The sequence below is a fragment of the Anguilla rostrata genome, chromosome 4 (genome assembly GCF_018555375.3).
Source record: "Anguilla rostrata isolate EN2019 chromosome 4, ASM1855537v3, whole genome shotgun sequence".
In the NCBI taxonomy this organism is placed as follows: domain Eukaryota; kingdom Metazoa; phylum Chordata; class Actinopteri; order Anguilliformes; family Anguillidae; genus Anguilla; species Anguilla rostrata.
In genome coordinates, this window is record NC_057936.1 from 22,670,111 (window position 1) to 22,697,871 (window position 27,761).

The 27,761-nt window shown below is 39.8% G+C and overlaps 1 protein-coding gene across 1 annotated transcript; it reads right to left on the reverse strand.

The window, feature by feature from the left end:
• Nucleotides 1-302: 302 nt before the first annotated feature.
• homer3b (homer scaffold protein 3b) lies at nt 303-27,347 on the reverse strand. The gene is made up of 10 exons (XM_064331437.1): nt 26,760-27,347; nt 24,907-24,956; nt 17,404-17,560; nt 15,973-16,104; nt 15,740-15,847; nt 10,547-10,683; nt 8,667-8,823; nt 6,710-6,820; nt 5,181-5,261; nt 303-4,678 (listed from the first exon to the last, which is right to left on the reverse strand). Exons 2-10 carry the CDS (start codon nt 24,927-24,929, stop codon nt 4,493-4,495), a joined length of 1,092 nt encoding a protein of 363 aa, XP_064187507.1. The 5' UTR covers nt 24,930-24,956; nt 26,760-27,347; the 3' UTR covers nt 303-4,492.
• Nucleotides 27,348-27,761: the final 414 nt, after the last annotated feature.

Sequence of the window (27,761 nt, forward strand, 5' to 3'; positions counted from 1 at the left end):
TCAGAGTTGACTGTGAATCTGGCATAAGGATGTGGAAGGTTAAGAAGATTCTTCTGCACTTATAACCCAAAGTTTGGTCTGTTTTTATTGATTTTATTTATTTTGAGTGCTACCAAACTATAAATGCTCTCAACGCTCCTAAAATTCCTGCTCCGTACAAAAAAAAGCATGTAGTAAATTTGACTAAACCTTCTATTCCAAGAAGAGCAAAGGGAAAAAAACTATTTTTCACACTTTGGTCAAATTTAATAACATGGAAACAAACTATGAAATACAGAAAAATAATGCAAGCAAAGCCGCAATACCGAAGTATGCACTTTTATTTAAAACAAATTATGGCATATTCAGACATTCTGCTGTTCAGTTTGCTGCTATTTTATGCATTATAGCCAGGGAGCAATCAACTGTACCTTATAAATGCTGCATTGTGTATAACCTGTAATTTTATGCGCATAAAAATAGTTTCTAAATGGTTTTGACTGCATATATCTTGTGATCAATTCTAAAGTGTAACTTCAATACAATGTTCACATCTCCCTACAACATGCTTAGGTCTGTAAACTAGGTCTGTAAATCTCAAAACACAGTCAAATTAAAAGTGTTTTTTTCAAACTAGGTAAACTAAAAGTACACAACATCAATTTTTACGTTTGAATGTGACATTAGTACGCACAGGGCTGTTACCATTGGCTGGTATAACACATGTAGATCCCATGATGTGTTCATTGAAGAACTTCACCAAGCAAAGTGAGTACAGTTTTGCTGTGCAAAACCACCATAATCTATCAAATCCATGAAAACATAAAATGTTTGTGACACTATTAATCCAATACAAAATGTCAAAGTTTTTTTTCCAGTAGCCCCAATAACACACATGGAGTTTTGTAAAGTGTCAGTCAATCAAATCATTTTAGGGTGGGTGGGTGGGTGAGGGGCGGTGGGGGAGGGGGGGGTGCAAACAGACAGAAGTTCAGAAGTCATCCACAAGTAGCCTAAACCTAATCTGAATGTAGTGAGGGACAAAGGACAAACCTACGCAAAATGTCTCTGGTTTAAATGTTTCATTTTGAATCACCACTGGCGCACTGTAATTGACAAAACAAAATTCCAATAAATATTTATAATGCTTCCATTTTTCTTGAAGGTAGGAGTAGGAGAAGACTTGCTTTTGATGATATTACATCCATATTCTTAGTCATATTATTTTAAGATGATTATGAATTATATATTTTCTTTAAAGAAATTTTATTTTTGCTGTATGGGCTTGCTCTGCATTGACAACAGCTCATGAGCAAATTGTAATTGCTATTTCAAATTATTTTGACATGGCTGTTTTCTCAATACCTCTTAAACACACACACATTGTGCGGGTCTAAAATAACCACTGTTAGAGAATACTGACAATTGTATTAATATGTTTGAAGAGTTGGGGAAACGATTTAAAAATGAGAGCATCATTTGTTTACCATGTACTGTTGGACATTATTGATGGGATATTAATAAGGCCAAGTCCGGTGGTCAGATCTAATGCCCAAATGTGTTCTTTTACCAGTGTAATTACATTGTACGAGAATATAAATACAGTAACTGTGCACACAGGATTGATCATTATAGACACTCCTGTGACACCATATTGATCTGTACTGATATGAGATTAGAATGTCATTATTTAAGATCAGTGGACCACATTCACAAAACTTTTAAAAAATGATTCTTACTTTTGTTCTTAAAAATGTTCCGACGAAAAAACATGAGATTCATGACACATGTGCAGACCTTTGTTTTTGTGCATATCCCAGGTGTATGAGATGATGAATACTGGCTGTTTGTATATGCACAATCCTGTTCATGTGATTTGCATAAGGAAACAGCCATGAACCAATACAGATAAGAAAAAAATAATGAATGCCGAAATGTTCTTGGACACGTTCTTATACGCAGTTTACGATGAAATGTCATCATACACGTTTCGTGAAGGAAGCCCATTGACACTCTAGCTAAGAGTACATAAAATTGTCTTACTGTAACCCAAATGAAGAACTTTAGATCTGTGTAATAGCCACCAAAATAAAATGAATTGAATAATACTCACACAATTTTCACACAATACGGTACAGTCCCAATTTTACTTTCACTTTGTAGAATAGAAAGTCTTGTATTTAGTTCTACACAGCTACCAGGGCAGAGCACAAAGCAAATGGAAGCAATCCCATATTCATCGCTGTCAAACTAAAAGCTTCCTTGTTTAGAGGATAAAATGTGGTTGCTAAAGTGACATGTATATCCTGCTCTAGCAACTGCAAAATCTATAGTAAAACATTTACAAGCCACAAATAATCCACGGAATATGAACCCTAAAATTATCTTTTGTAAGAACCTTGAAGATTGTAGTGTGAATCTCATTTAATTATTTAATTAGCTCTGAGTGTTCTGTGCAATTATTTTCAACAATATGCATTCATTCAGACATGAAGCAGATAACAGGTGAGAATGTGCTTTTATGGTCCAGTTCTGTAAGCTAGTAGAAAAGGTCTCATCCTGCATACATCTTTGGTATGTTCAGAACTCTAGTAACTCCACTAATACCAGCAACACCTCTCTTTTCCCTTGTACTCCACCTAGCAACACCTTTTAATTATCGGTTGTAATACAGTTCCATCTTAACATCAGGACCGTGGCATAGACTTGATAACAGTAATTAAATCTACAAGCCGTGCATACCATTTTGTCTTGTACTGCAGGTGAAAGCAATCCATTATAAAAAAGGGGGAAATCTTTTTTTTTCTTTTCAACAGTTTAATCTATGCCAAATATTAAACTGGTACTTTATGCTAAACAGAAACCATGAAACAATATTGCATAACCGATTCTTACAGTGGGGATGGGTTTTGCTAAATAAAGAATTTAGTCCACATTGTCTGATTGCCTGCTGCTTATTTCTAAAGAAAATCAAAAAGTACAGGCTTGACTGCTTATCCAGTAGATCTTCACAGGTATGTAAATACACCTTTAATTCGTTACAGCATTTCTAGTACCGTTGTATAGTTTCTGAACTGGTTTATCATTTACCACAATTTGACTATATACACACTCGCAGAATGTACTACTACATGAGGGTCTTGCAGATACAAACTGGCATTAAAATATTTGCAGAAATGAATGACACTTTTTTTTTTTTTTTTTTACATTTTAAAGAGATAAAAGTTTGAATAATTTTCAGAATAAAACAAGCTATTAAGCCCCACATATGGTAGTACCATAATACCAAACAAGAGAGTTAACTCAAGAACTTTTGGTCTCAGACAATGCAAGTAGTTAGTGAACTCTACACTTTTGCTTCGACCTTATAGCTACCAATACATCAGAAACGCTGTAACAGGAAAGTTAATATGGCAAACAGATTTTAGTTCGTGGACAGCACGGTGGCGCAGTCAGTACCGCTGTCGCCTCATAGTGTGAATGTACCAAGTACAAATCCTAGTGAGAGGCCCTTTCTGTGTGGAGTATGCATGTTCTCATGTAAGCGTGGGTTTCCTCTGGGTGCTCCTCCCACATTCTAAAGACATGTGGGTTGGGTTAACTCTACTTGGGGTATGAATGTGTGAGCAAATGGTTTATGGGCCCTGCCACGGATTGGTGACCTGTCCAGGGTGTATTCCTGCCTTTCACCCAATGTCTGCTGTGATAGGCTCCAACCTCCCTGCAACCATGACCAGGAGTATGCGGTTTAGAAAATGGATGGATGGATTTTAGTTTGCACATGCCTAAATACACATGAGACTTCAGAATGGTAAATGTAACTGTTGTGTTGCAACTGAAATTGATTGTGAGAATATGTAGTACACAGCAGCAATGTTTATCATTCATTTTGCCTATTCTCCCACATTTTCTGCTTTTGACAGGGTGTCTGAGAGGTTGAACCCCGCTGTAGGTTTGGGGTATACACTTCCACTTCAACGCTTTCAGTAAAAAAAAGCTCTTTCTACCCATTTGGGGATTCTTACTGCACCCACCCATAGTATTCCTGAGTCTCCAAAACTTGATTTGTAAGGTAAAAACAGCATTTGTAGTAACAATACTAATAACTGTAGTCAAAGTAACAGCAAGGAATGAACCAAAATACTAAAATAAGCTTATATAAAACTTTGGCCTTAGTCCTTGTTGATAATACTGATAATAGAGTTATTGATAATACTATGAAGTACCTATGATGTATCAGCTGGATAACGAGAACCCCCTCATCAATAAAGAACAGGAAAAAAAGAATTCTATGCAAGTATTACCGTACCATAAGTTCACCACTTTGAAAAGAATCTAACTTTCTTGCAATGTATTGTGCTGTTGCCAAAGACTCCAGAGAGACAGGCAGGCCATCCTTCTCTCTTTCATCTTGTGCAGAAATGTGCTTGTGCTGGAGTAGATATGGACCTGCTATCTCTCCCTTCCTCCTCTCTCTCTCTTTCTTTCTCTCTCTCTGTTGTAGTGTTGTAACCTATTTGTCGATTAGCTTAGCCAGGCTCTGCCGCAGGTCATTCAGGTCAAAGATCTTGACGTCCAGGATTTCGACGACCCTGTGCACCTCGCGCTTGGCCAGGTCCCGCTCTTCCCGGGAGGAGGCCAGTGTCTGTTCGGCATTCTGCACCCGCTGTTCCAGCTCCCCGTTCCTCCTCTCCAGCTCCTAGGGACCAGGGAAGAGGAAGGCATCTCATCTGATTGGCCAATCGTTTAAATAACGAAAGCAGCCACACAGCAACATTCCAGTCCCAGTCACACACGCACACATGCAGGAACACGCACTGAAGTCATCAGGACATCCATCAACCGCAAGGATGATATTTGCTTATTTCCCTTCTGTGGAGGGAAATAAGCATTTGCTGATTTCCCTCCTGCCCCCAGGAGTTAGAGCCTCACTTGAATAGCGACTATCATTATTTGCTTTCAGTTACCACTGCTATGTGTCAGTTGCAGCTGTTATGTCAATGAACAGATCGAGGGTGGAGAACTTTCTAGTATTCTTCCTGGGAAAATTAGAAAAACTACAGTACATGAATAGAGTGCGCAGTTTGGTCCAGACTTTACCAGCCACAATGACACCAAGCCTCCCAAAACGGCTTCACTTATTGCTGCATTAGATTGGTCACCTGAAAAGGTGGCTATTAAGACATCTGCTTTTAGCTCACCTGTAGTCTGTGCATGGCCTCCTCCCTCTCCTGCTCCAGCTCATGCAAATCTGATTTCTTGGCCTGTAGAACATGGATTTCCTGGAACACAAGCATGTGGAGCTTCAGCTCACATGATCGCAATATGGCTGCATCTTTTCCTCACCTTCAGAACTCACCAAGTCCAGATACTGATTGCCAATGGAGATTTGATTTGATAAACTCCACCATGTCCCCCAAAGTTTTTGGATGGCAGTCTGAAAGAAGGTCCCCTTTTATTTCTACCTCAGGGAGTCATCTTCATCTTGTCATTAGCCATTTGTATATTTTAGTCCCACACAAGCCATTCACACAAGCCACTGAGCAATACTGTCTAAGGAGGAAGTAGAGCATCGCATCACAGGTTGTTACTCAGTCTTTACCAGGTGCAGTTCATTGAACAGAGTATATACAATTTAAAGATTATAAAGTCAGCAAGAGTGTTAAACAATGAGTTTTAAATACAGCAAATGTCTGTTAAAATACATTGAGTATTTGATAATTGATGTATACTATCCTTAAATATGCATATAAGTTGATTACTTGCATCCCCTCCAATCAAACATTGATTCAATCCAACAGTGCACAAGAGCTACTGTATATCGCTGGCAAACAATGAATTAATCAGGACAATAATTTTCACTGAACAGTGCCACTTCTGTGGCTGATTAAGAATATTTGGTTTTCACAGTGCAACCAGCCAACTGATTGTGTAAAAGCAAAATGAATTCTTAATGTAATAACTATAGGTTCTTCCAAGGAAGTATACTTACATTCATGATTTTAGGTTTAGTTAGGACATGAGTGCAAATCATTTGAAATGCTTCAGCTGAGACAGCATCCCCTCATGCTCTCATCTCCTGCGCTCACACCTATTGGGCCTCAAGCAGGATCTCAGACATCACATGAAATCTACGATGAAGGCTCGAAAGTGCACTTGAATGTATCAGTATCTTCCCACAGCTCTGCTATACACATCAGGTCAAAGTAACATGCAGTGCATATGACGTTCTGAAATGAGCCTGTCGCACTAAAAATGATGTGTTCTTGGCAGAAGAAAGAGCAGCACAATTTTCAGAGCCACTCAAAACCAACCAAATTCCCAAGTTCCTAACACATTAAAATGTTCCTTTAATGTCCTCTGAAATCACAAGTAAAATTGTAGAACTATTTAGTGTTGTTATTTGAGTTTTAAAAAATCATTAGAATTCTAGATGGTCATTTGTATGAATGTTTTCTAAAAGTCAGCAATGTTACATAAATCTGGCATTTCCATACTTATACTTGCCACACTATTAAGATGCTATGGAAACAAATCCTCTATGATGGCTAAATCAGACGATGCTACCAGTTGGATTACATGACATGCCCGAGATGTTCTTTTCCTTGTTAGAAACAATAAATGCATTCTAAGACTGTTTGGAAACGGTTTTGTCATAATGTCACCTCGCAACCAAATGGGAATATAATCGGAATGTTCACAAACGTTTGGAGTTAACCTTCCAACCCACCTCATCTTTTGCCTTGAGGAGTGCCTCCAGCTCCTCCAAGGACTGAGTCAGCTCGTCCTTCACCATGTCACTGGGACACTGCCGAGTTCCGTGAACCTCTAGCTCTGCCACCTGGATTTAAAAAAACACATCCCAGCATGATTCACATACCAAAAAATCAATTTTCAGACCTAGAAAGGAGTTGTCTGTGCTAGCCTTGCTATACTGATACTGTGTGCAAAAAATACTGTACAGTCATTAAAAAAAAAATGTTGGAGTCTCCCCCTTCTGAACAATTGGAAAGAAACCAGGGGAGGGTCTGCTGTTTTTAAAAGGCATTTCTGCTTATTTATCAAACTGTACGTGTTTCCACCATAGATGATAACTCCAGCATTATGGCACAATGCCCATGCATGCTGTCCTCCATCTTTCTCTATCAATAGTTTTTCTAATACCTCCATCCCTGGCCCTCAGCCACTCTATTGGCTCTCACAGACCAGAATGACAGATGAACTTGGACAGGATGACACTGATTTGTCTGTGCCGATGCGCTGTCTCATCTTGAGAAGGAATTTCAAAGAATAGCCCTAGGATTCCGTTGCGTCATCCAATCAGAGTTCGGGACATTTGATATGCAGAGCACCGTGCTTTCCCACGGGCCGAATCTCCTCATCAAACCCACATGTGACAGCAGTCCCCTTGGGAGTTTCTATTCTGCAGTAAAGAACAACCTCACCACAGCTTAGACCCGTTCTCATTAGCATGCAGTATTCAGTTCATAGAGAGAACAGAAATGTACAGGCCATTTGAAAATAAGCCGTTACAAATAAAAAAAATATATACTGATACCATAAATAAATCCAAATCCAAATGAGTACAAATAAGCAGGCCTAAAAAATGACATTCTGCAGCATTCCCACAGATTTAGATTTGGCTTTGCGCGTGGGTCTAATAGAGCTAATAGTCTCTTTCCACTCTCACCCGAAATGTTTTGGGCTTATATCATCCACAGTGCAAGGCCATATGTGAGCCTATCACAACAGGGAGGCTGAAACAAAACACTGCAATGTCAAAGAGGTGACCAAAATAAAAGTAAAAAAACATCCTTTTAAAGGTTTTCGGCCCTTCAAGAGCCCAGAGAAGTATGGGGTTTATATTTAACCATAAAGGTTATGTAAACGCATAGCTGCCAGATCTCTTTGGTAATTTTTCATTTCTTCTAACTAGGCCAGCGGAAGTAGGATATTGCTGTCCTAAATACCCCTCCCTCTTTCACCCCCAGGAGACATGAACTACTTCCAACCACCTGGTCGACTTTTTTTTTCCCAAAGAGGGAGCCTTCCTCCAGACATCAATGTCATGCCCTTTTGGGTTTCGATAAAATATGATGACACCAGAGTACATATAGAAGCCATATTATTACATTTAAATCGGTTTCAGTAATTACTGAGTCATTATTGAGGGAAGTCCATAAACCATTATGTCACACTGGGCAGGAGTGCAGTCTAATGGTTAGGGAGCCAGGCCTGTAACTCAAAGGTTAAAGGTTTCCACTGGTTTCCAGGAGAGTAGTAGGTATAAGGCTGTAAAGAAAATGATTGAGAATGGACAGAAGACCAAAGCAGATTAATCAAAGCTATGGTTTATTTGAAAGTAAGAATTCCCTTGAATTAAACCGAGGACAAAGCGGTTCTATATAGTTAAAATCCCCATTTTCCTTCTGGTAAACTATAGCTAAACCAAATCTGTCAACATCCAGAAAGACCTGGGGGTAGATCCCTTGCTACAGTCTGTGCTGTCAAATTGTCCCCGTTTCCATAAGTATTTACACGTCCCCATTATGTATCCTTTTTTACTGGCTAAATGATGCAGTCAGCAGCTCCGCTTTAGAATGTAAACTATGTCTACCAATGCACACAGGTTAGAAAACCATCTTAGCGCCCCCTGTTGATTCTCATAGGGATCGATGGTTCCTCACCTTATCGCGCAGTCTGTCTGTTTCGTCCTGGTAGGCAGCCAGCTGCTTCTTCCACTGCTCCACATTGGCGTTGGCCTCCTGCAATGCCGCCACCAGTTTTGCGTTGCTGTCCTGCAATGTGAATAACTCCGCCTCCAAGTTCATCTCGCATATCGACCTGGACACAGGCAATAAAGAGTGAGGTGTGGCCGCTCCGTAAGAGGGTGGTGCTGGTTTTATTATCAGGCATTAGAGGCAACATCCACCGTGGGTATTTTGCCGTGAGGTTTCTCAGTAGCCTGGTGCAGCTTTTAAATAACTGTCTACCGATCAGCACAACGATTCAACTTCCTGAAAAAAATTGCGATAAAAGCAAATACTGCAATATTTGTAAAGTGATATATACAACATTACTGTGCTTTCAACCTGATAGTGGCTGATAGTAGCATTCATGAGAATTTATCCATTTGTGACTGCTAAACAGACCTGTACCAAGAGCCGCTGTCACTGTGGAAACACCACTAATGGGGGGGGGGGGCAACACATACTCAGGAGTCTATTATCTGTGCCCAAAGACAAAGCTAATGGCTGCGTGCTTAACCTCAGCTTGCAGTGTGCAGACAGCCCTTCTTTTTACAAAAAAGCCCTGTCACCATTTTATTCTTTTTCTCTTGCATTTGTAAAAAAGTACATATGCGCTGCTCTCCTTGGCTGCAGTGTACAAAGAGAGAAAGAGGGTATGTGTGGTGAGGGTTTGAGGAACACAACAGGTTAGCTACTGACTCACCATGACAACCTGATTATAAAACCTATCATTATGTGAAATTCTGGACAACTTTTGTGGAGAAGGAGGAACGCGATGTAAAATTCTTAGCAGATTGTTATGCAAGAGAAGGTAAACGTGTGTGCGTGGAGGATGAGGAACATTAATGCTATGATGGTGAACATGTTTGTGACAATATCAATGACTGGGGTGATTAATTAAAGTATGATTCAGCACATTAAAGTGAGATTGCTTTTCCTTCCTCAGCTGGGTTTAGCATCCCACTCATGCACCACAGTACTAATGTACTACTTATCAATGTTAACATTAGCAGAAATATGTATTTTGCACGTCAAAGATAAAGCTCATTGAGAGAAAGAGGTTACCATGATGAAGCGAGATGAGGAAGAGTGAGCTTATTTTTTTTGAGAAAGAGCTTGGTGGAGGGAAACCCAGCTTAGCTGGTAGAACTCCAAATGAGTCCTCCTCTGCACACACTATGTTATTGCTGTGATAAGTATATTAGCTTTCACAGCTCTCGATTTCCTCATCCCTAATTTTTTGCCTTCATGCTAAAGTGGATTAAACCATTAACAGAATTTACATCCACATCTGATCCAATAAAGGCTGACTGTGACGGTCACACGGGGCCTCCATGCTTGTGATATTAGATTATGAGTTATTGGACACAAGCTGCCATTATAATGTCATTCCTGCCTGTTACGCATAATTCCATGAATCTATTGAGTCTTTGGCTCATTAGCACCACCGTTGACCCAGAAAACAAATGAAAAAACAGCCTATCACGGAATGCAACTTGACTGCTCAGTGAAAAAAAAAGACAGCTGGCAAGATTCACAGTTAGGTTAGGGAACTGGGCTGTTAACCTAAAGGTTGCAGGTTCGATCCCCAGGTAGGACACTGTCGTTGTATCCTTGAGCAAGGTATAAATGTATGCAAAACTGAGAAAGCTGTGTAAGAGTAAGAGTGTCTGATAAATGCCTGTAATGTGTCTCCAGTATCCCTCAGCCTGATGCCCAATGCTGAGTTACAGAAATGAATAAGTAATGATGGAAACTTCTGCTCCAAAAACACATCTGTTCCAGAAATACATATTAAATAAATATAAATGTGTTACCCTTCTGAGAGCATCTTTTTAATGCGCTCCTTCTCAGAGGACAGCTCAATGTCGGCACTCTGGCTGCGGAAGAGCTTGTCCTCGCCAGGGCCGTTGACACACAGCAAAGGGGGTGACTGTCGGTCTTCAGACAACTCCTGCGGAATAAAGGGCAGATAACCTTCACCAAGATGTCCAGCAGAGCTGGCCTTACGCAAACCCCGGTCCCTCAACCTGAGCTGAGGGTTTTAGTTTATTTGAAATGTTTGTCAAAGGTCAATGTTCCAGAACTACATTACTTTCAATTACCAGTAGGGCTAAATGTTACATCAGAACATTCTAATCACATATTTGAGATCTTACTCCTTAAAGGGTTAATATATTTTTGCTCAGCAGTTGCCCTTATACTTTTTTACATATTATTCATTTATGCAGTTGAACATGTATTTATTTATTGATGCAACTGGGCTAAATCCCCTTCTCCAGAGTGCAATGACAGGAACCTCTGTGCTCCTTAAGCACAGTTCCGTAACCACTACACTGCCACCCAGAAAAAAATCTTAAGTTATGTTAAATTTGTTATTAAGACAGTAAACTGTAATGCTGGACCTCATGATATAAACAATCTCTTTGTGGGTTATTTTCTAGCGGCAGTTTATGAATGTTAGTCGCCCTGACAATACCAAACACGTGAGACAGAGAACTACAAGGCAAAAGAACAAAAAGACAATGGGTTTCAGGGCACATGTACAAAGGGCACCACGTCTTTAAGCACAGAGATGACACTTAATGAAATGGCACTTGCGTCTGTCATTACCGTCATCAGCTGGGTTTATTTTTCATTCAGCCAGTACATACTGGCACAAAAAATAAATGATGGCTAATCCTGTAGCTATCCCAGAGGACATCAGATGGTTAAATGGGGAGCCAAAAAGAGGAGGGGGCAAACAGTTGCCACAAGAGTTACCACAAAAGTCCCCCCCACACCCACCCCACTGCCTCCATCCGACCTCTGTCTCTCACTTCCCTCCATGCTGTCAGAGTTGATCGATCTGACAAACATGTCACAGTATTGAACCGAGCCTCATCTGCCTCTTTCCTTCTGACAGTCTAAATTGAGTGTTCCCCTGCTATTTTTAGTGCTTTGTGTAAATAGGTCCACGTGTAAAGACTACAGACTGCAAGTACACTGCTTCCCAACTCCGTCCATGAGAGTAAACCGACCGAGCAAATCAGTGACAGAAGTAAGGAGTGTTTTTTCAAAGTACTATGCCATCTGCTGCTTGGAACTAACATGAATACGGTCTAATTAGGATTTCCATACAAGTAGCTTCTAGCACGGTGTCCTAAATAATTGTGACTATTTCAAAGGAAAAGCAATGAAAAGCATATACAAACAACATTAAGCATTCACATATAGGTAATCATTTACACAGTGTAAGACTTATTTTCAGTGGAGTATTCAAACTGTTTTATATGTGTCTGCTTCTTCCTTGTGACCATGGATGAACAGAAGCTTGATTCAGAAGGTTGGCAGAATATCTGAATAATCCATCCCACTATTCTCTAGCCCCCAAAGCAATCCTGTTGTTTTCTCATGGTCAAATCCATAAACATAGACCTCATTCTACAGGCATAGAGTGTATTTTTTTAAAACATGGCGCACCCACACTCAGAAAGGCCTCAATTATTTATCCGTCTCAACCTCATCCCATGTGCTTCCTTGTAGATTCCTGTTTCAGACCCTTGTATAAAGCACTGTGCCTCTTGTGTTTTTAACCATGCAAATGGAAATCTCCTCAGAGTGGCTCTGAATGGATATCTCCACATATATGTAAAAGAAGAAATCTTAGTTCAAAATAAAAAGGCAGGGGGAGGAAAATCAAAGTGGGTGAGAGCCAATGGCCTGGAAGGAGAAAGCGTTAAATTATGCATATGAACGGTCATATATAAATAATAATGGATTACATCTTCTCTGTATTTTTTTTTCCTCAGCAATCTCCTCTTGCATATCAATGTATGGCAGTATAAACATTAGACAGTGATATAGGCTTTCAGAAAAGGCAATATTATCAAAAGGGGGAGTCTGAGCAATTTCTAAATAATCCTGATTACAAAAATCATACAAATCCAAGCTCAATATTAAATATTACCATGGGGGGAGACACGTCGACCTTCTTAAGCCAGGCATATAAATGTCTCTGATGAAGAGTTCATTTGAAATACAGGATAAGAGACGGCTCTCACTCTTCCACAGGCTGGAGTTACACAACGCTCCCCAGCCCCATCGGAGGGAGGCCACAGTAATGTAGGGCAAATCTGAGATGATGTCTGCAGCACTTGGACTAATGGAATGAGGGATCAGCTGGAGGACAGAGAGAACAGAGACGCCAGAAACACTCACCTGAGAGAGCTGTGAGGCGAGATAGCTCATGCATTGGACAGCATGGAGGAAAATTCCAGTGAGTGATGAAAAAAATATATAAGTAATGAAAACAAGACACCATCCAACTCTCTGAATGTGCTTAGTGAAGCTTTCCTTTGTTCTGCACTCACTGCAAACTTGACCATAATCATGAGCAATAGAGGCCGTTCGTTTGAAAATCGCAGGTTATAAATCACGCTCCACTTCAAAATGTGTAAACTTTCTTGCCCATGAGTTTTTAAATGGAGGGAGTTAAAGGCAAGGCACTGTGACGAAATAGAAAAATGTGCACATTGAATTCAAATTGATATTAAATATTAATGGAATCATTTCAAAACATTCAATATTCAAGTGCAACAACATTGCAGTCCCAGTGCATGGCAGGTAGCTATTTATTTATTTATCTTGAACTTTTGTAGACTATTTCCTGTGTTTCTCCCCCTTTCCTGTTCATGAGTTAGTTTTTCAGGTTTTATTTATAGATGAGCCTTTGAAACAGAGGGCTATTTATCTTCTTTTTGTTACACACTGGCTGCCATTGTAAGTTTCTCATACTTGGGTCAGATTTCTAAATACAGATAACTGTCATACACGACCAGACCCATATGCCCCTTCCATGTGGGGCCCCAAGCTGCACCCTGCTGGATCACAGAAGCAGCTCACATCTCCAACTCTTGTGTAACTAATAAATGTTCCTTCCTTCACTAGGGCACGAGAAGCCCTGGAGGAGAGGAGGGGAGGACAGGAAAGGGCCAGAACCCAGCTCTGAACATTAGCATCACCGGGGTCTGCACACACAGAGGGGCAAACGATGACTTTAACACTCAAGCCCTGTGCTTGTGTCAGACGCCCCGTGGGTGTTTGTTCAGATTTTAAGAGGGAAGAGGTGTGGATCCTGTTGCTCAGTCCTGTTGCCCCCACCTATAAACGAAGCTGTCTGGCCTTTGCATGCAGCTTGATGGGTAGAGAGATGACTGCAGTCGAGAGAACGGGTCCGTTAACCACACCGCCCCGCACTCGGCGTCCGTAGAGACCTGTTACACTTTTACGATATCACCACAGCAAACCGGAGCTCTTATGCATAAACTGCAGCTTACAACACCTGGTCATGTTTTACAGTTCATGCCACCAGCCACAGCAAATGCATTTAGGAAATGCCGTAATACAGTGGAATTAGGAATTAGAATGCTGAATGCGCAACAGAAAATTTCCACTTTGCTAAAGGGTCTTCCAATCGACTATATTGCGTACACAGTTCCTTCCCCACAAGTCATTACGTGTAACGAATGCCATCTCGTCAGCGCTGGCTGCCTACAAGTTTCTTCCTGGTTCATTCAGTATTCACACAACAGCAAAACAATGGAGAAAACAATGTGCAATCCTTCAACAACAGAGCAGTAAACAAAATAAGCAGAAAGTTTATCCGAATATGAGTTCCACATTCATATCTTATAATTGTGCAGTTAATTATTCACTATTATAAAAACATTTATAAAAATATTTGCCAAAAACACTGGTTAATATTTGAAATGCATTTAGTTTCTTCTGCATGATTTAACCCTCTTTATTCCAGAATTTTTTCTCAACAGAATGCCCTACTTGTCTTTTCCTCTGCAGATTCAGGCAAATTATTACAGGGTCTCACAAACAGCTGAGAATTTCTCAAGAGCTCTCAGACGAGGACAAAAAAATTACATGCTGAAATCACAAAAATACTCTCGTGCTGTCCGCACGCACTGATTCTGAATTAAATGCTGAAAAACCAAGATTTCTTTAGTATTACAGCCCCAAGTAAAGTTTTTTTTTCAATGCAAGCCAAGGTACAGGACACACAGTTTTTTTCCCAATTTGCTCATTCTAAGAAGTACTTGTACTCCCATGAGTAAATTATGAAATTTGCCAATGAGAGTACACACACACACACAGTATGTAGCATCTTACTGCAACTATTTTGCATAAGCACCATACAATGCAGTGCACCAAATTGAAATGAATTTGCTATATATACTGTATGAATATTATAATTATAATGATTTGTTATTGCAGCTGTAAACAAAGCATTGGAAGATCTACAGTGGATTGGGGTAAACAAAGTGTGACAAAATTCAATTTTGGAAGAGTCTAAATCTGAGTTCTTACAATATTTACAACAAATGCAGAAAAGTGAATCCAAGGTTGTTTAATATGCCATTGAATACACATAAGTTGATATATTTGAAAGGTCTATTAATTAATTATTTAAAAACCAGCTGCTGTTGATTGAAAGAATAAAATGTCTCCCTACCAAAACAAATTCTATAATTAACATTTTCTATAGTGGCTGATCTCTGACATGCAATTTCCCTCTGTCAATCGGCCTGACAGGTTGCAATTTTCATCAAGAAATTTGTCACACTAACAGGGAGGACAGACGGCTCTGGGAGTTATTGTTGCGGCAGTGCCCTAGATTTCTCTTAACATTTGTTTAGAGATTAGCGACTGAGCTATTCTTTTTCCTTACATGTTCATCCTCCTCTTCCCTTCCTCCAGGGTGCATCATAACCCTATCTACCTTGAAAGAAGCCTCTCCATATTTCAGTTAAAATCCATTGAAGCTTCTGACAAGGATCCAGCATTGGTCATGTAACGGTAAAATGACAACTCTCTTACATGACCAATGTGTTTCAGAGGTATGTGCACAAGGCACTCAGGTAGAACCAAATCAATAATTCACTAAGGTTCTGCTATGCTGTAGAATGTTTCTGCAATGGTATTTTAAGAATGGGGGCTTTTTCTCAACCGAAACTCACCTGTGGTGCTGCAATGTTAAGGGCTGGGTTGGTCAGCTCAAACTTCTCCTGGGATTTCTCCCGTGCCAGGCGTGCGGCCTCCTTCACCTCATTGAACCGCTCTGAAAACTGCAGGCATGGAGTACAAAACAGGAAGAGGTGAATGCAGACTGCCTACACTGGTGTTGGATGTCAAACAGTCTTTTCAGAATCTGAACTATGAGGCCCAATTACGACCATCTGAATGAGCTTACCTGCTGCAGCTGCTGCTCGGTGGCAAAGCCGAGACCGTAGACTGTGTTTGCCCTACTGTCTGCCCATTGGCCAAACTTCTGTGAGGTCTTGGTGAAGGTCATGTTGGGTGTGATGGTGCTGTTGATAATGGCCTGAAAAGTGTATACAGAGGTGTGGGAGGGGGTAGAAGGGGGTGGGGGATATTGTCCATTTCAACACAAGTCCTGAATGAAGTTCCTTTCAGTACAAAAATACAATCAAGGTACCCATTATGCCTGTACCTCTAATGAAATTAATGAAAGTCTTTATACATAGTATTCTAGAGGGACACAAAAGACTCCTAACCATGAATCTATTCAGTCCATTAACAACTCAGGTTTGAAACAACCCTTTCAGCAGTCTAATATATGAACCTTCATTTTTTTAACTTAATTCAGTGGTAAACCCTGCAGCCTAGATAAAAACCCCCATAATGCCAGTGATGACTGTAGCCAGTGGTCCCACAGGGCACCACATTATTGGCTATAGCATTATGCAAGGAGAAGGGGTTCATTCAGCCGGAGTAACCCCTGCCGTGTTGCTCACTAGCAAAGCCAGACGCCTCCAATTCGGCTGCGTCAGTTGCGCCAGCTGCTTCAACTGCACAGCCCTCCGGCGCAGTAACTGCAGCACATCAGACTGTGCTAAAGAAGCGGTGGGTTTGGCTGGATGTGTTTTGGAGGATGCACCTGCTAGCAGGGGGCCAGGATGTCACTGTGATGGGATGTGCCCACACTTATGGCTGGTTGTTAAAAAAGGCACAATAGGAGGAAATCCTATTTCTTCAGTAGGAACCGATCATGCACAGGTCTATGGAGAGTAATATTTCTTCTTAGATGCAGTAAAAAAAAATTTTTTTTAAAGACCAAGGTATTCTGGATCAAATTTTGGAATACTGACATGTTGAAGTAGATATGTTGTATGTTGTAGCTGCTAATTACATTTGGTGCCAGCAATGTGTGATTCATACCCAGCTTCCCAAAGGTCACCCCATCTTACACACTTAATCTTTTCTATATTAATCTATCCCTAATCCAGACAACATAATCAGAATCCCGAGTGTTAAAATATGCAGGGGAGTATGCATCTTTATCTTTATCTTTATTGGGCCACAGCATCTTTTTATGATCAACTTTAATCCAGGGTTGATTAACTTTGTGTCTCAGAAATGTCTGAAAAACAACAATGGTCAAACACATCTTCATGATCACCACAGAATCATGAACGTTACACCAACTCCTTCAACAACACACGCAGTTCAGTAGCTTGCCCAAACAGCACACACATATGATCTTGCTGATACCTTCAGTCAAGGGGATATTGTTTTCATTTTTTTAAAAACGACATCTGATATGGCCAAAACAGCAAGAAGCTTCAAAAGCACCAATAAGCAGCAGCCACCATAGCCTCACCTTAGTGCCCCCAACACTGATGATGCGATAGACACTCCTGTTGGCATCATAGAAGAACGAGACGGTAACGGCATGCTTGCTGGCGGGGATCCAGTTCCTCTTGGTAGCGGGGTCAATCTGAAAGACGTGCGCTCTGGCACTGAAGATGGGCTGCTCCCTAGGGGAAAACAGAGGGTAACACAGCCACTCTCAACACACAACTCCAAAAGCAACAGCGATACACATACTGAATGTGAGTAATAGCTGGAAAAGGTGATAAATAGACTATTGTAGTGCCAAACCACCAAAAAATATAATTCAGTGTAACGTCACTTCTGTGAAAAAGGTAGCACTCATTTAAAAAAAGAGCAAACCCCAGTTACATTGCATTTATTTTGTGCCAAAGTCAAACCAGATGACTAAACAGAGATGCTAAAGTATTTCAGCCAAAACCATGATCGGAACATTATAGCGTGAATACCTTAGTTTAGCTTTTGTGGATTGTTTAAATACACTTTGTTTTTCTTGTCAACCTGAACACTAGCCTAGCCTTGGAAACATCAAATACTACATTTTCTTAAAATTGTCCAACAAATAAATGAAAGAATGTATTTCTGTCTTGTCAAAAAAGGTTTTAAAGGTTCATTTTGATCTTGGAACTCACCAAACTGTGTCTGTGAAGAAACAAAATATTAAAAAGTAAGTTATGTACGTGTGTACATATGTAAATGTTTATTTAATCCAGATGTTTACTTGTGAAAGATGAATGTCAGCAAAGCATAAAATGGATTTACACAAGCATTCTGTCTGTGGTGAAAGCACCTGTGGCAGGTGAGTCTTGGCCTCTACCAGGTTTGTACATTGGGGTCATTTTTGACCATTGCTCCTGTCCACATTGTCTTGAACACCTCTATTCCAAAGCCACAATGGAGATGTTCAAGGCAATTTCTATCGCCTGGCGATATGTAATTTTCCCCACAGAACATTACATTTTGGACTGACTCACACAGGCTTTCCACAGTCTGACTCACACAGGTTTTCCACTAGGATTAGTCATATTTTGCACCCCCCCATTCCCCCCTCAAGCTGCACCTGCTGCTTAGGTCCAGCTGAACAGAAACATTCACATAACATCACAATTGACGGTTGGGATGATACTGAAATTGTAAAGTTATTCCTAAAGTAATACTAATTTTGAACAAAAAACTTTTAAAAAATCTGAACAAACCTTCAGCCCTGTGTATAAATAGACCCCCCCTTCCTAGAAAAGGGGTCCCTCAGGGCTCAATTCTGGGTCCAGTATTGTCTATTATGTATAGAAACAATCTTGCTCAAGCTTCAAACACACAAAGATTTAACAAGGATTAAGGCTACTGGCTGTAACTACTCTGATAGAGTAAGCGATTGCTTTGTTCTACTTATCCCACTGCCTGCCAAGCTCCCAAACATTAGCCAATATGCCTGCTCAGCTCAGAATGGGCGTAAAAACAACAAACTCAATTCAGCTTATGAACTCCATGAAGTGAACAAATGTGTGTGATCCCCCATTACAGGCGTGACGTGGAAGAAATGTATTCATTGCATTGTCCATTGCTTCATACAGAGTTTGTGCAAAACATGTTGATCAGCAAAAAGGTTTTTTATAAAATATGGAATTTGGAAGTCAATCTACTCATAATACAGTACCATATATTCACAGTTCAAAAAAAAAACTATAAAAAACTAACAACACAAAGTGGACTGGACAGATGGACATATTCATAGATACACAGGCAAGAGATCCTACACATAGATTCCCTTTTCCATAAAGCGGCCACCACTAATACTGTGATGCCAGTGAGGTCTTCTGCGTAGTGTCCTCTGGTGAGCACCCATGTATGAGAGCAAGGGCCGTGAGCTCCGTCTGTTATAGAAGCAGGGAGTCCGAGGGGGGAGGGGAGCTATGGAGGGAGGGGGGAAGGGGGAGGGCGACACACATAGTGGGAGAGGGGGCTCAACAGGCCAGCTGGCACATTCCAGGCAGCCCTGCAGAGTCAGAGACCCTTAGGCAGAGCAGAATGTCACGAAGAACCAGAGCTGAGCCCACTCCCTCAGCCTCTGCAAACCATGTGTTTTCCTACACAGCCGCACAATGCAAGGCTGTCCTGGAGACTATGTAAATATCCTTACGACATGTGAAGAACAAAATGCCGTGGCCGCATAAGCAGTCCTGGGCCAAAGCTATCCAGATAAAATGAATCCCATGACAGTATCATACATAGAAACATACACAGGTATTCTCCATGTATTCATATTTAATTGAAGTTATAGTAAGCATATCAAAAGTTGACGCGCAAAGGGCAATCATGTGAGCAACAAGCAATGTCTACACAACAGCGAGGAAAAGGAGACCAGGACAGAAGGGCATTGCTGCAGTGTCAAACTTCTAAATTGGCCCAGATGAAAAGTCAACCTAGCAGCATTCCTGACCTGGCGTCTTCAGTTATAAATATTTAATCACTTTACATTTTCTGCATGAAAACTGATACACTACAAGTTCATATACATATTGCACAAAAAATTAATTAATAATGAATTATTTTATGCTGACCTCGTATCATAACTGGATAAGTAAAATGTCTGGGAATTTTAGGACTTAAAAATGCATTAGGGCAATGCTAGCCAACACTGTTATTTTAAGACTATTTCAGCTTATGAATCTGCATTGTTGAAAGAATCAGAAACAATTTCCATTTAATAAAGTAATCCGGATATGAAACCTTTCACAGTTAATACAATGATAATGTGGGCAGTGGAATGAACTCTATTGACATACTCTGTATGTGAATCAGATACATTTACACTACAGGCATTCAGCAGATGCTCTTATCCAGAATGACTTACACAACTTTTGCATTGCATCCATTTATACAGCTGGATATCTACAGAAGCAATGCAGGTTAAGTACCTTGCTCAAGGGTACAACAGCAGTGTCCTACACGGGAATTGAACAAGACCAGCTCCTTACCCATTACACTACACTGCAAATGTGCGCTTAATGAGCCACTTGTACACACCTGGGTATCTATCTTCCAGGACAGGACACCTGTGGCACTGTTTACAATAAACTGCATCCCAGCTGAGATTTTCTAAAAATGATTTACAATCATATAATTACATCATCCTCGTGCCCTCCGATAGATTGGCGACCTGTCCAGGGTGTATTCCTGCCTCTCGCCCAATGCACACTGGGATAGACTCTAGCACCCCTTGCAACCCCGACCAGGATTAAGTGGGTATAGATAATGGATGGATGGATGGACATTATCCTCATTAATAAGTTAATTATTTCCTTGATTATATACATGATTGTAGATACATTTCAATTAAAAGCATAAAAGATTTCCATTATTAGTTTATTCCTTATGTTTAAGTATTTTGTTTCAACCTCCTTGTCACTATGTAGGTAGGCTATAATTCAATTCTACTTAAGTGGACACAGTGCTGGTCCAGAGTCACATTTGAGCCTGGATCATTGTTTAAGTACGACAGTTAGGCGATTTTGTCAGCTTTATAAAGAGAAACAACAACAACATTTTAATTGGCACAGGTCATGTATTAGTATCTTTCCTTTTTCCAAATAAGCTCCCGGTTGGTGAAAGACCAGTGAAAGACACCGTGTCCCTCCCCCCTAATCCCTCTCACTCACCTCTTTATCCTCTGCTTAACCTGCCCCTGTAATTCATCTCCCAGAGAGAGAGCTGAAGCTGATTACATGGACATCAGAGATCACTCTCCACACCCACAGCGCAGGAACACTCTCAGCCCAGCCAGATGCAGCTTACACTCTGACTCACTGTCAATGTACCACAAGTGCACTCTCCTACTGAGCACTGAAAACAACCAGGCGGTGCCTACTTGTGGGCTACTGGACAAGTAGCAGTGTTTTTGGAGCACAGACCCTCAATTTCACTATTTCACATAGGTTCCCTTTACTTTTCTGTACACATGAAACAGGCAAAAAAAAATGATAAGAACAATGTTGGTCCATCACATAGTAAAACAAAATTAGTACCCACAAAATTCCACAGCACTCATTATGCTAGGATTTCATCAGTAAAATCTAGAGGTCAGATAATCTTAAGAGTGTTGAACTGATCATACAATAAACGGAATACACAAAATGTAAAATGCAAATTTGGGGCCCCAGAGGAATTAGCAAGCATGTTTTAATAGATAAATAAATCATTAGAAGCCGTATGGTTGCAAGACTATTCAGTAAGCCTTAAGGGGTCATTTGAACAGAAGCAAAGCCAAGTTTGGAGTAGCACTTCATTCTGATTGGATGAGCAACTGCGGTAAATCAGCAACAACAGATTAGGATGTATGGTCACCTGGGGCCTGTATCACAAAGTAGGATTGCTGGGTTAGCTAGATAACTGTACTGAATAAAACCCGGAACAATTTTTTGTCTGCAGTCCATGTTCCATATTTGGGATTTCTGGTTTTTACTCGGTGCACTTATCCAGCTAACTCAGTAATCCTGCTTTGCAATACAGGCCCCTGTTATGACCACCTCAAGAGTGAAATGTATTCATTAAAGTGGTGGTATAATTCAGCTCAAGATCTTCAAATATTCTAGTAGAGAAAACTGTATCAAATACTTGGAATAATTGGAATTTCATCACAGATGCCACTTTGTTTTTTATTTTAAATATTCTTTAGGGGGTGCCAATAATTTTGACCCCTATGTTTTTGAGTAAAACTCTATGACTCAAAAAACAAGTGTTTTAGAAGAAGAATCTTGTTTCCCCAAATTTTTGAGGATAAAAAATTGAATCATTATACAATCATTTTTGCTCATTTTTAATGAAGGTTGCCAATAATTCTGGAGTTAACTATACTCTGGCCGGGTCTGGTGTTGATATGAGATAACTGTCCTCGATACGGCATCCAAACGCCTGTATGTCCCATATTGAATAACAACAGTGTGTATCTCAGAGTAAAATACAATGTCAGAAACCTGGGGCTGTCACCAGCTTTAGCATATAGGGCAGGTATAGTGTACTGAAGATGGTCTTGAGACCATAGACTCCGGGAACAACATCTCTGCATGCATGCTCCCCTGCTGTTTTACTGTCAGTTCGCAGTAACCTCTATCCTTGCGAATTTTCAACAACAAGACATTGTCAAGTAAGAATCCATTAATATGCATAAACTGCCAGTGTTACACAGTTACTGGTCTTGGTCTACGTAGGTTGATGGATAACAGCAATCTATGGCCAGTACTCTATGCAAGAAACTAAGAATTACAAAAATGACATGTGAATCCAATAGAAATACCTGTAGTGACACTGCCTGAAGAAGACTGACTGACTGCAACGATGCATCAAAATGCATCACTGAAAGTCGCACTAAGCACAAGTAGTTATAGCTAATATTGTTTGTTCATTGCGTGCCTGTGTAGAATACTTACTGACTTTTTTCATGCACAAGCACAACACCATCCAACAATAAATAGACACCTTACACATACTCTCATTGCATGGTTTATACCTTTTTGCAAATCAACCCAAAACTTAACTAAAGGCAACATAACCCTAGTTATTTTTGCCTTTACGAGAAAAATACCTTATAGACTCAATGTCCCACCATTCACTTAAATAGATGGTTGCCATCTTTGTTGACATTTACACAGCCTCACTTTAAAATATCACCTCCACTGTCAAAAAAGAGTAATGGAAACTACCCCAATCTGTCAAAACAGGATTCTAAATTCTATTATTAATAGACATTTTCATTCTGAACGTTAAATTGCAATAATCAGAGGAAGTGCTGCCAAGATGTATATATCTTGTATATGTCTTTGATATATTTGTTTGCCAGGACTTTGATAGTTGGCTTGACAATCAATTAATTGATAATAGAGGAAATCAGTCTGTGAGTCAATGAGCCTACCCCTTCCAACTGTGACAGCAGCTTGATTTATTTGCATGAAATTGTCATTTTCTTATTTGGTTCGTGAGACTGACCACAATACACTTAACAGCAGGGGCATTTGCATAGACATATAGGAGGAACCAAGGTTGGAGCCAACAGCTGAACTTTTTAATTCTGTAGCCGGCAGTTTTCAGTTCAGCCAATTCAGGAAATGAACTGAAATTTAATGAATTAATTGGAAAATGCCCACCATTTTCAAACTTGTCCAATCCTGAATTGAATATTTATAAAATTTCACAATTGACTGAATTGAAATGGAATATTCAATCACATTCCCAATTTGGGAGGGAAAAACACAAAATATGCATCTAACATCTAGAGACTTGGAAGCTTTAGAGCACATAAATCATTAACTGATCCCCATTGTTTACTTCCCCTTGGGTCAAGTCACCAGCCCAGGAATGTGACATATTCTCGGATTAATGTGGCTGGTCACAGTTTACAGCTAGTGTAGTATATCCAACCATAAGATATAATACATCTGTCATCCATCAGATCCAGGCTGCCAAATGTCAGAGGCATGGCTCTTTAAATTGTCTCTCCCCAGGATGCTGGATGATTATCAACAGAACAAATGAACAAATTACATTACCTATTATTATAATGTAATGTGCTCAAGGAAGCAGACATTTTCATTGATGCAAGGTTATTATCTATGAAGAAGATAACCTATTATCTAGCATTAGCAACCCCCCAGAAACACAACTACTGAAACAAATGCCATTGAATTGTTTCAACCCCCTGGGACAATGTAGTTCATAAAAAAAGCCAACAAGTTCATTGAGAATGAAAATTATATATTTCTAAAAGCAATTTATCGAAAATCAGGCTCTGCATTCTCTAATTACCTCTCATTTCAGTCTCACATTGGATCAGCTTTGGTTTTAGAGCATAGTACAGATAGGCTACATCACAATCAGAAATATGTACTGTAGATATACAGCACTATACCATTGGTAAGCACAACACAGCTATTAGGAATGCATGTGAACCCTCGATTTATATTCCAAGTGCTGAAAAAGTACCTTATATTATGCTAGAGTTTGGTTGATTCTCTTGAATCTCTCTTGCTAATACAACAGTAACCTGAGGCAGCTTGGGTACCTTAAACCCACCTTCTCCCTGGACTGACAAGGCCAGTTGTGTTCCACCACTAAGGACCACCGTCCATCCATCCATCCATCCATCCATCCATTATCTGTACCCGCTTATCCTGAGCAGGGTCGCAGGGGGTGCTGGAGCCTATCCCAGCGTGCATTGGGCGAGAGGCAGGAATACACCCAGGACAGGCCGCCAATCTATCGCAGGGCACACACACCATTCACTCACACTCTCATACCTATGGGCAATTTAGGGTCTCCAATCGGCCTACTTGCATGTCTTTGGACTGTGGGAGTCACAGATAATAATACAGCCCAGGCTTAAGCTTATAATGTCTCAACATATAATGTCTCATATAAGGGCCTTTAAAAACTCAGCAGCTGAGTAGAGTCCTTTTCAAAACAGACATGTTGGCAACACAGACATACTAAACATGGTCAATACCTTTCTCTATGTTGTGGATACATTATTGCAGGACAGGCAAGGCTCCTTTTCTGTGGTGGAAAAACATGGAGAAAGGTTAGTATAAAAGAGTAGAAGATCTTCTTAGTTTGCCAACTAATATTTATGAATGCAGGCCATTAATTTCCATGAAAATATGATTTGATATCACTTTGCATTTTGCTGCAACCCAGTTACAAATTAAGCGTATCCCTTAAAATGACTGAATACCCACATCAATCCAAATATATTTATATGATGCATTTTTCAAAGAATGTGTCACAATACTGTTTACAGCATATGTTCATATTTTCAGGGGTTTTTTTTCAATTTATTTATTTATTTTTGCTCTTATGGTGCTGCAGAGTTCTTTATTTCACATTAAACATTAATCATGGCTTTCACCATTTTCTTCAGTATAAGGGAATGTTTTTATTCTCAAAGGGACCTCTCTTGAATACCAAGAATACTAAATAACTTAAGAGGCTACAATCTGTTATAAGTAATCAGTCTATTTCCAAATCACCTTGACAACAGCCATTGGATTGAATTGTGCATTTACATAGGCAAACATGTAAATGTATAGGCTTGTTTAATTATTATTTCTAAACTAATAAAGCCACATGCAATGGATCAAGCAGCAGCAACTCATTAGTGCATGAAACATTCATTAAACAGAATGGAAATGCAAAATACAAAACAAAACAAATGCAAAAATAGCATATAGGCACCGAAATAGGTCACATTATCATAAAAAATACTAATACCACGTTTTGAGAATATTGAGCCCATATGGCATTAAACCCCACTAGTATATGAACACGTACCTCTTGTGTGTATATATATGTGTAAATATATATATATTCAGAAATATGTGAAATACATTCACTGCATATAGTGAAACAAAAAATTAATCTACAGTACATACGCTATAGTACTGAGAGCCTTTCATTTAGCTACAAATTACATTGGTTCCCACATTTCCCAAACATCATAAATGAGCACTAAAACAATCTGACGGAGAATAATAAAACCCAAATTGGCCCTTTGTTTTGTTCAGTGTTCTCATAGATATTTTAATTCATCTCGAAATGTAAGGAGGGATTCCCCAGGCGTGGTTCTGGACCAAGAAAAAACTAAATGCACTCTACAGAGTTTATGAAGAGCACACATGTCAGCATGCATTATGTTTGTCATTTCATCATTCGACTGGGTCAAATGTCAATAAAGTGTGTGAGGTACTCCTTTTCAGATATAGTTCTTTCCACAGTCACATAATATAGGGTAGTTACAAATTTCACTATTAAATAATGACACACGGGACAATGAAAACATAAATTAAATGAATTCATCTCCGTTGAATACTTTTTGCTGAACACAACAAAAGCTTTTGCAACAGATCACTGTTCAGATCAGTTATCCAAATGATCATGCAGTCATATTTTACATACCTTGCATTATTTGGAAGATATTACAGTTACAAAACATTAGATCAAGGAAATATTTGTACGACCCATTGCAAACACTTCAGCATAAGTGAGCAGGGTTTTTTTTTTAAATATAATTTAATTTTTTCATTTGATTTTTTATTGATGGTGGTGCTGAATTTACTTCATAAGATTACAATTCCACTTTTTTAATCTGGACATCTAACATGGTCCATATGTGTAGGGCTACTCAACCAGTTATATGTATCGTTCTGTCCACATGCAACAAATTGACTAGAAAGTCACGCAATTCCATAAATACGCCTCAATATGACTAACCCCCAACTTTTTTTCTCGAATTGTGGATTTTTCATGGAGTGGAGTTGCAACGTAACTAATCGGAAGGAATGCCAAAAAGAAAGAACTTACCCCATTTTTGTTACAAAAGCTCCATGTTATTTCATCCGGTCGCAATAGCTTCCTGATAAGTGACAATGTGTGTTAATCTCCTTTCCTTTCTTTCGACTCCGGATCCGGATGCTTCTAAAATTTCCACCGGAATTTCAATGTAGAAAAACGAACTAAAGCTACTTCTACCCCCGATGTGCCGTTAATACACGCACGATCCGCAGCAATGAGTGTTTTGGCCCTGTGCGAATTCCAGTTCAGTGTTAAAAATCAGACATATTCCAAGTTCTCCGTGTTGTTTCTTTCACCAGTTAAATGGAGCTTTATCTATGTTCTTTTTTCATAGATATTCCTGTCTTCGTTTTTTTTTTTTCTTTTTCTTTGACTCTTTGGCTGTAGGCTACTTCACTAACCTTGAGGACTCGCGTGGTTCAGCTTTTATTCACAAGTATAGTACTGGCTGAAAATGAGCTAGAGCTACATTTGAAGCCCTTCATTAATGTCAGGAACTGTCTGATCAAGACTGGCAAACGCTTGGGCAATCTGCACTTTTGCTCGACGGCTTTTCCTTGCCCTGACAACAGCACAGGACTGTTCTATCCCACTCTGGATAGCAATTATTCGCTCCATTTATGTTTAAACCCCTCTACTACACCATCTGCTGGTTGCAATTTCGAGTATCAAATGACTGAATAATTTTCGTGCCCACGAACACAATGTCCGTTGTTTCAATGATTTAGTTGCCGCCATACTCTCTCTATGTACAGGATATATTCCTTGCTTCAGTTTATTCAGTTAATGCTGTATGAGTGATCTTGTCTTTACCCTTATAACCCAATGGGTGGTTGTGCATTTACATATACAGATGGAACAGAACATCTGATGCTTGTCTGAAAAACCAACACATGCATGCAAAATACTTTCAGAAGTAAGCATATGTCCTCCCCCTTTTTTGCACTCATGGCCCACACTAAGCTGGCACTTTTCAAGCTCTTGAGGTACCAGATCATTCACCCTCTATAC

Excerpts from the sequence above, each read along its gene's own strand:
- homer3b (XM_064331437.1), bottom strand. The coding sequence starts at position 24,929 with ATGTATCCACAACATAGAGAAAG. Across the intron at positions 16,105-17,403 it reads TCAGTGTTGGGGGCACTAAG|GCCATTATCAACAGCACCAT; the intron begins GTGAGGCTATGG and ends TACACTTTTCAG. Across the intron at positions 10,684-15,739 it reads TTAACATTGCAGCACCACAG|GAGTTGTCTGAAGACCGACA; the intron begins GTGAGTTTCGGT and ends TTTATTCCGCAG.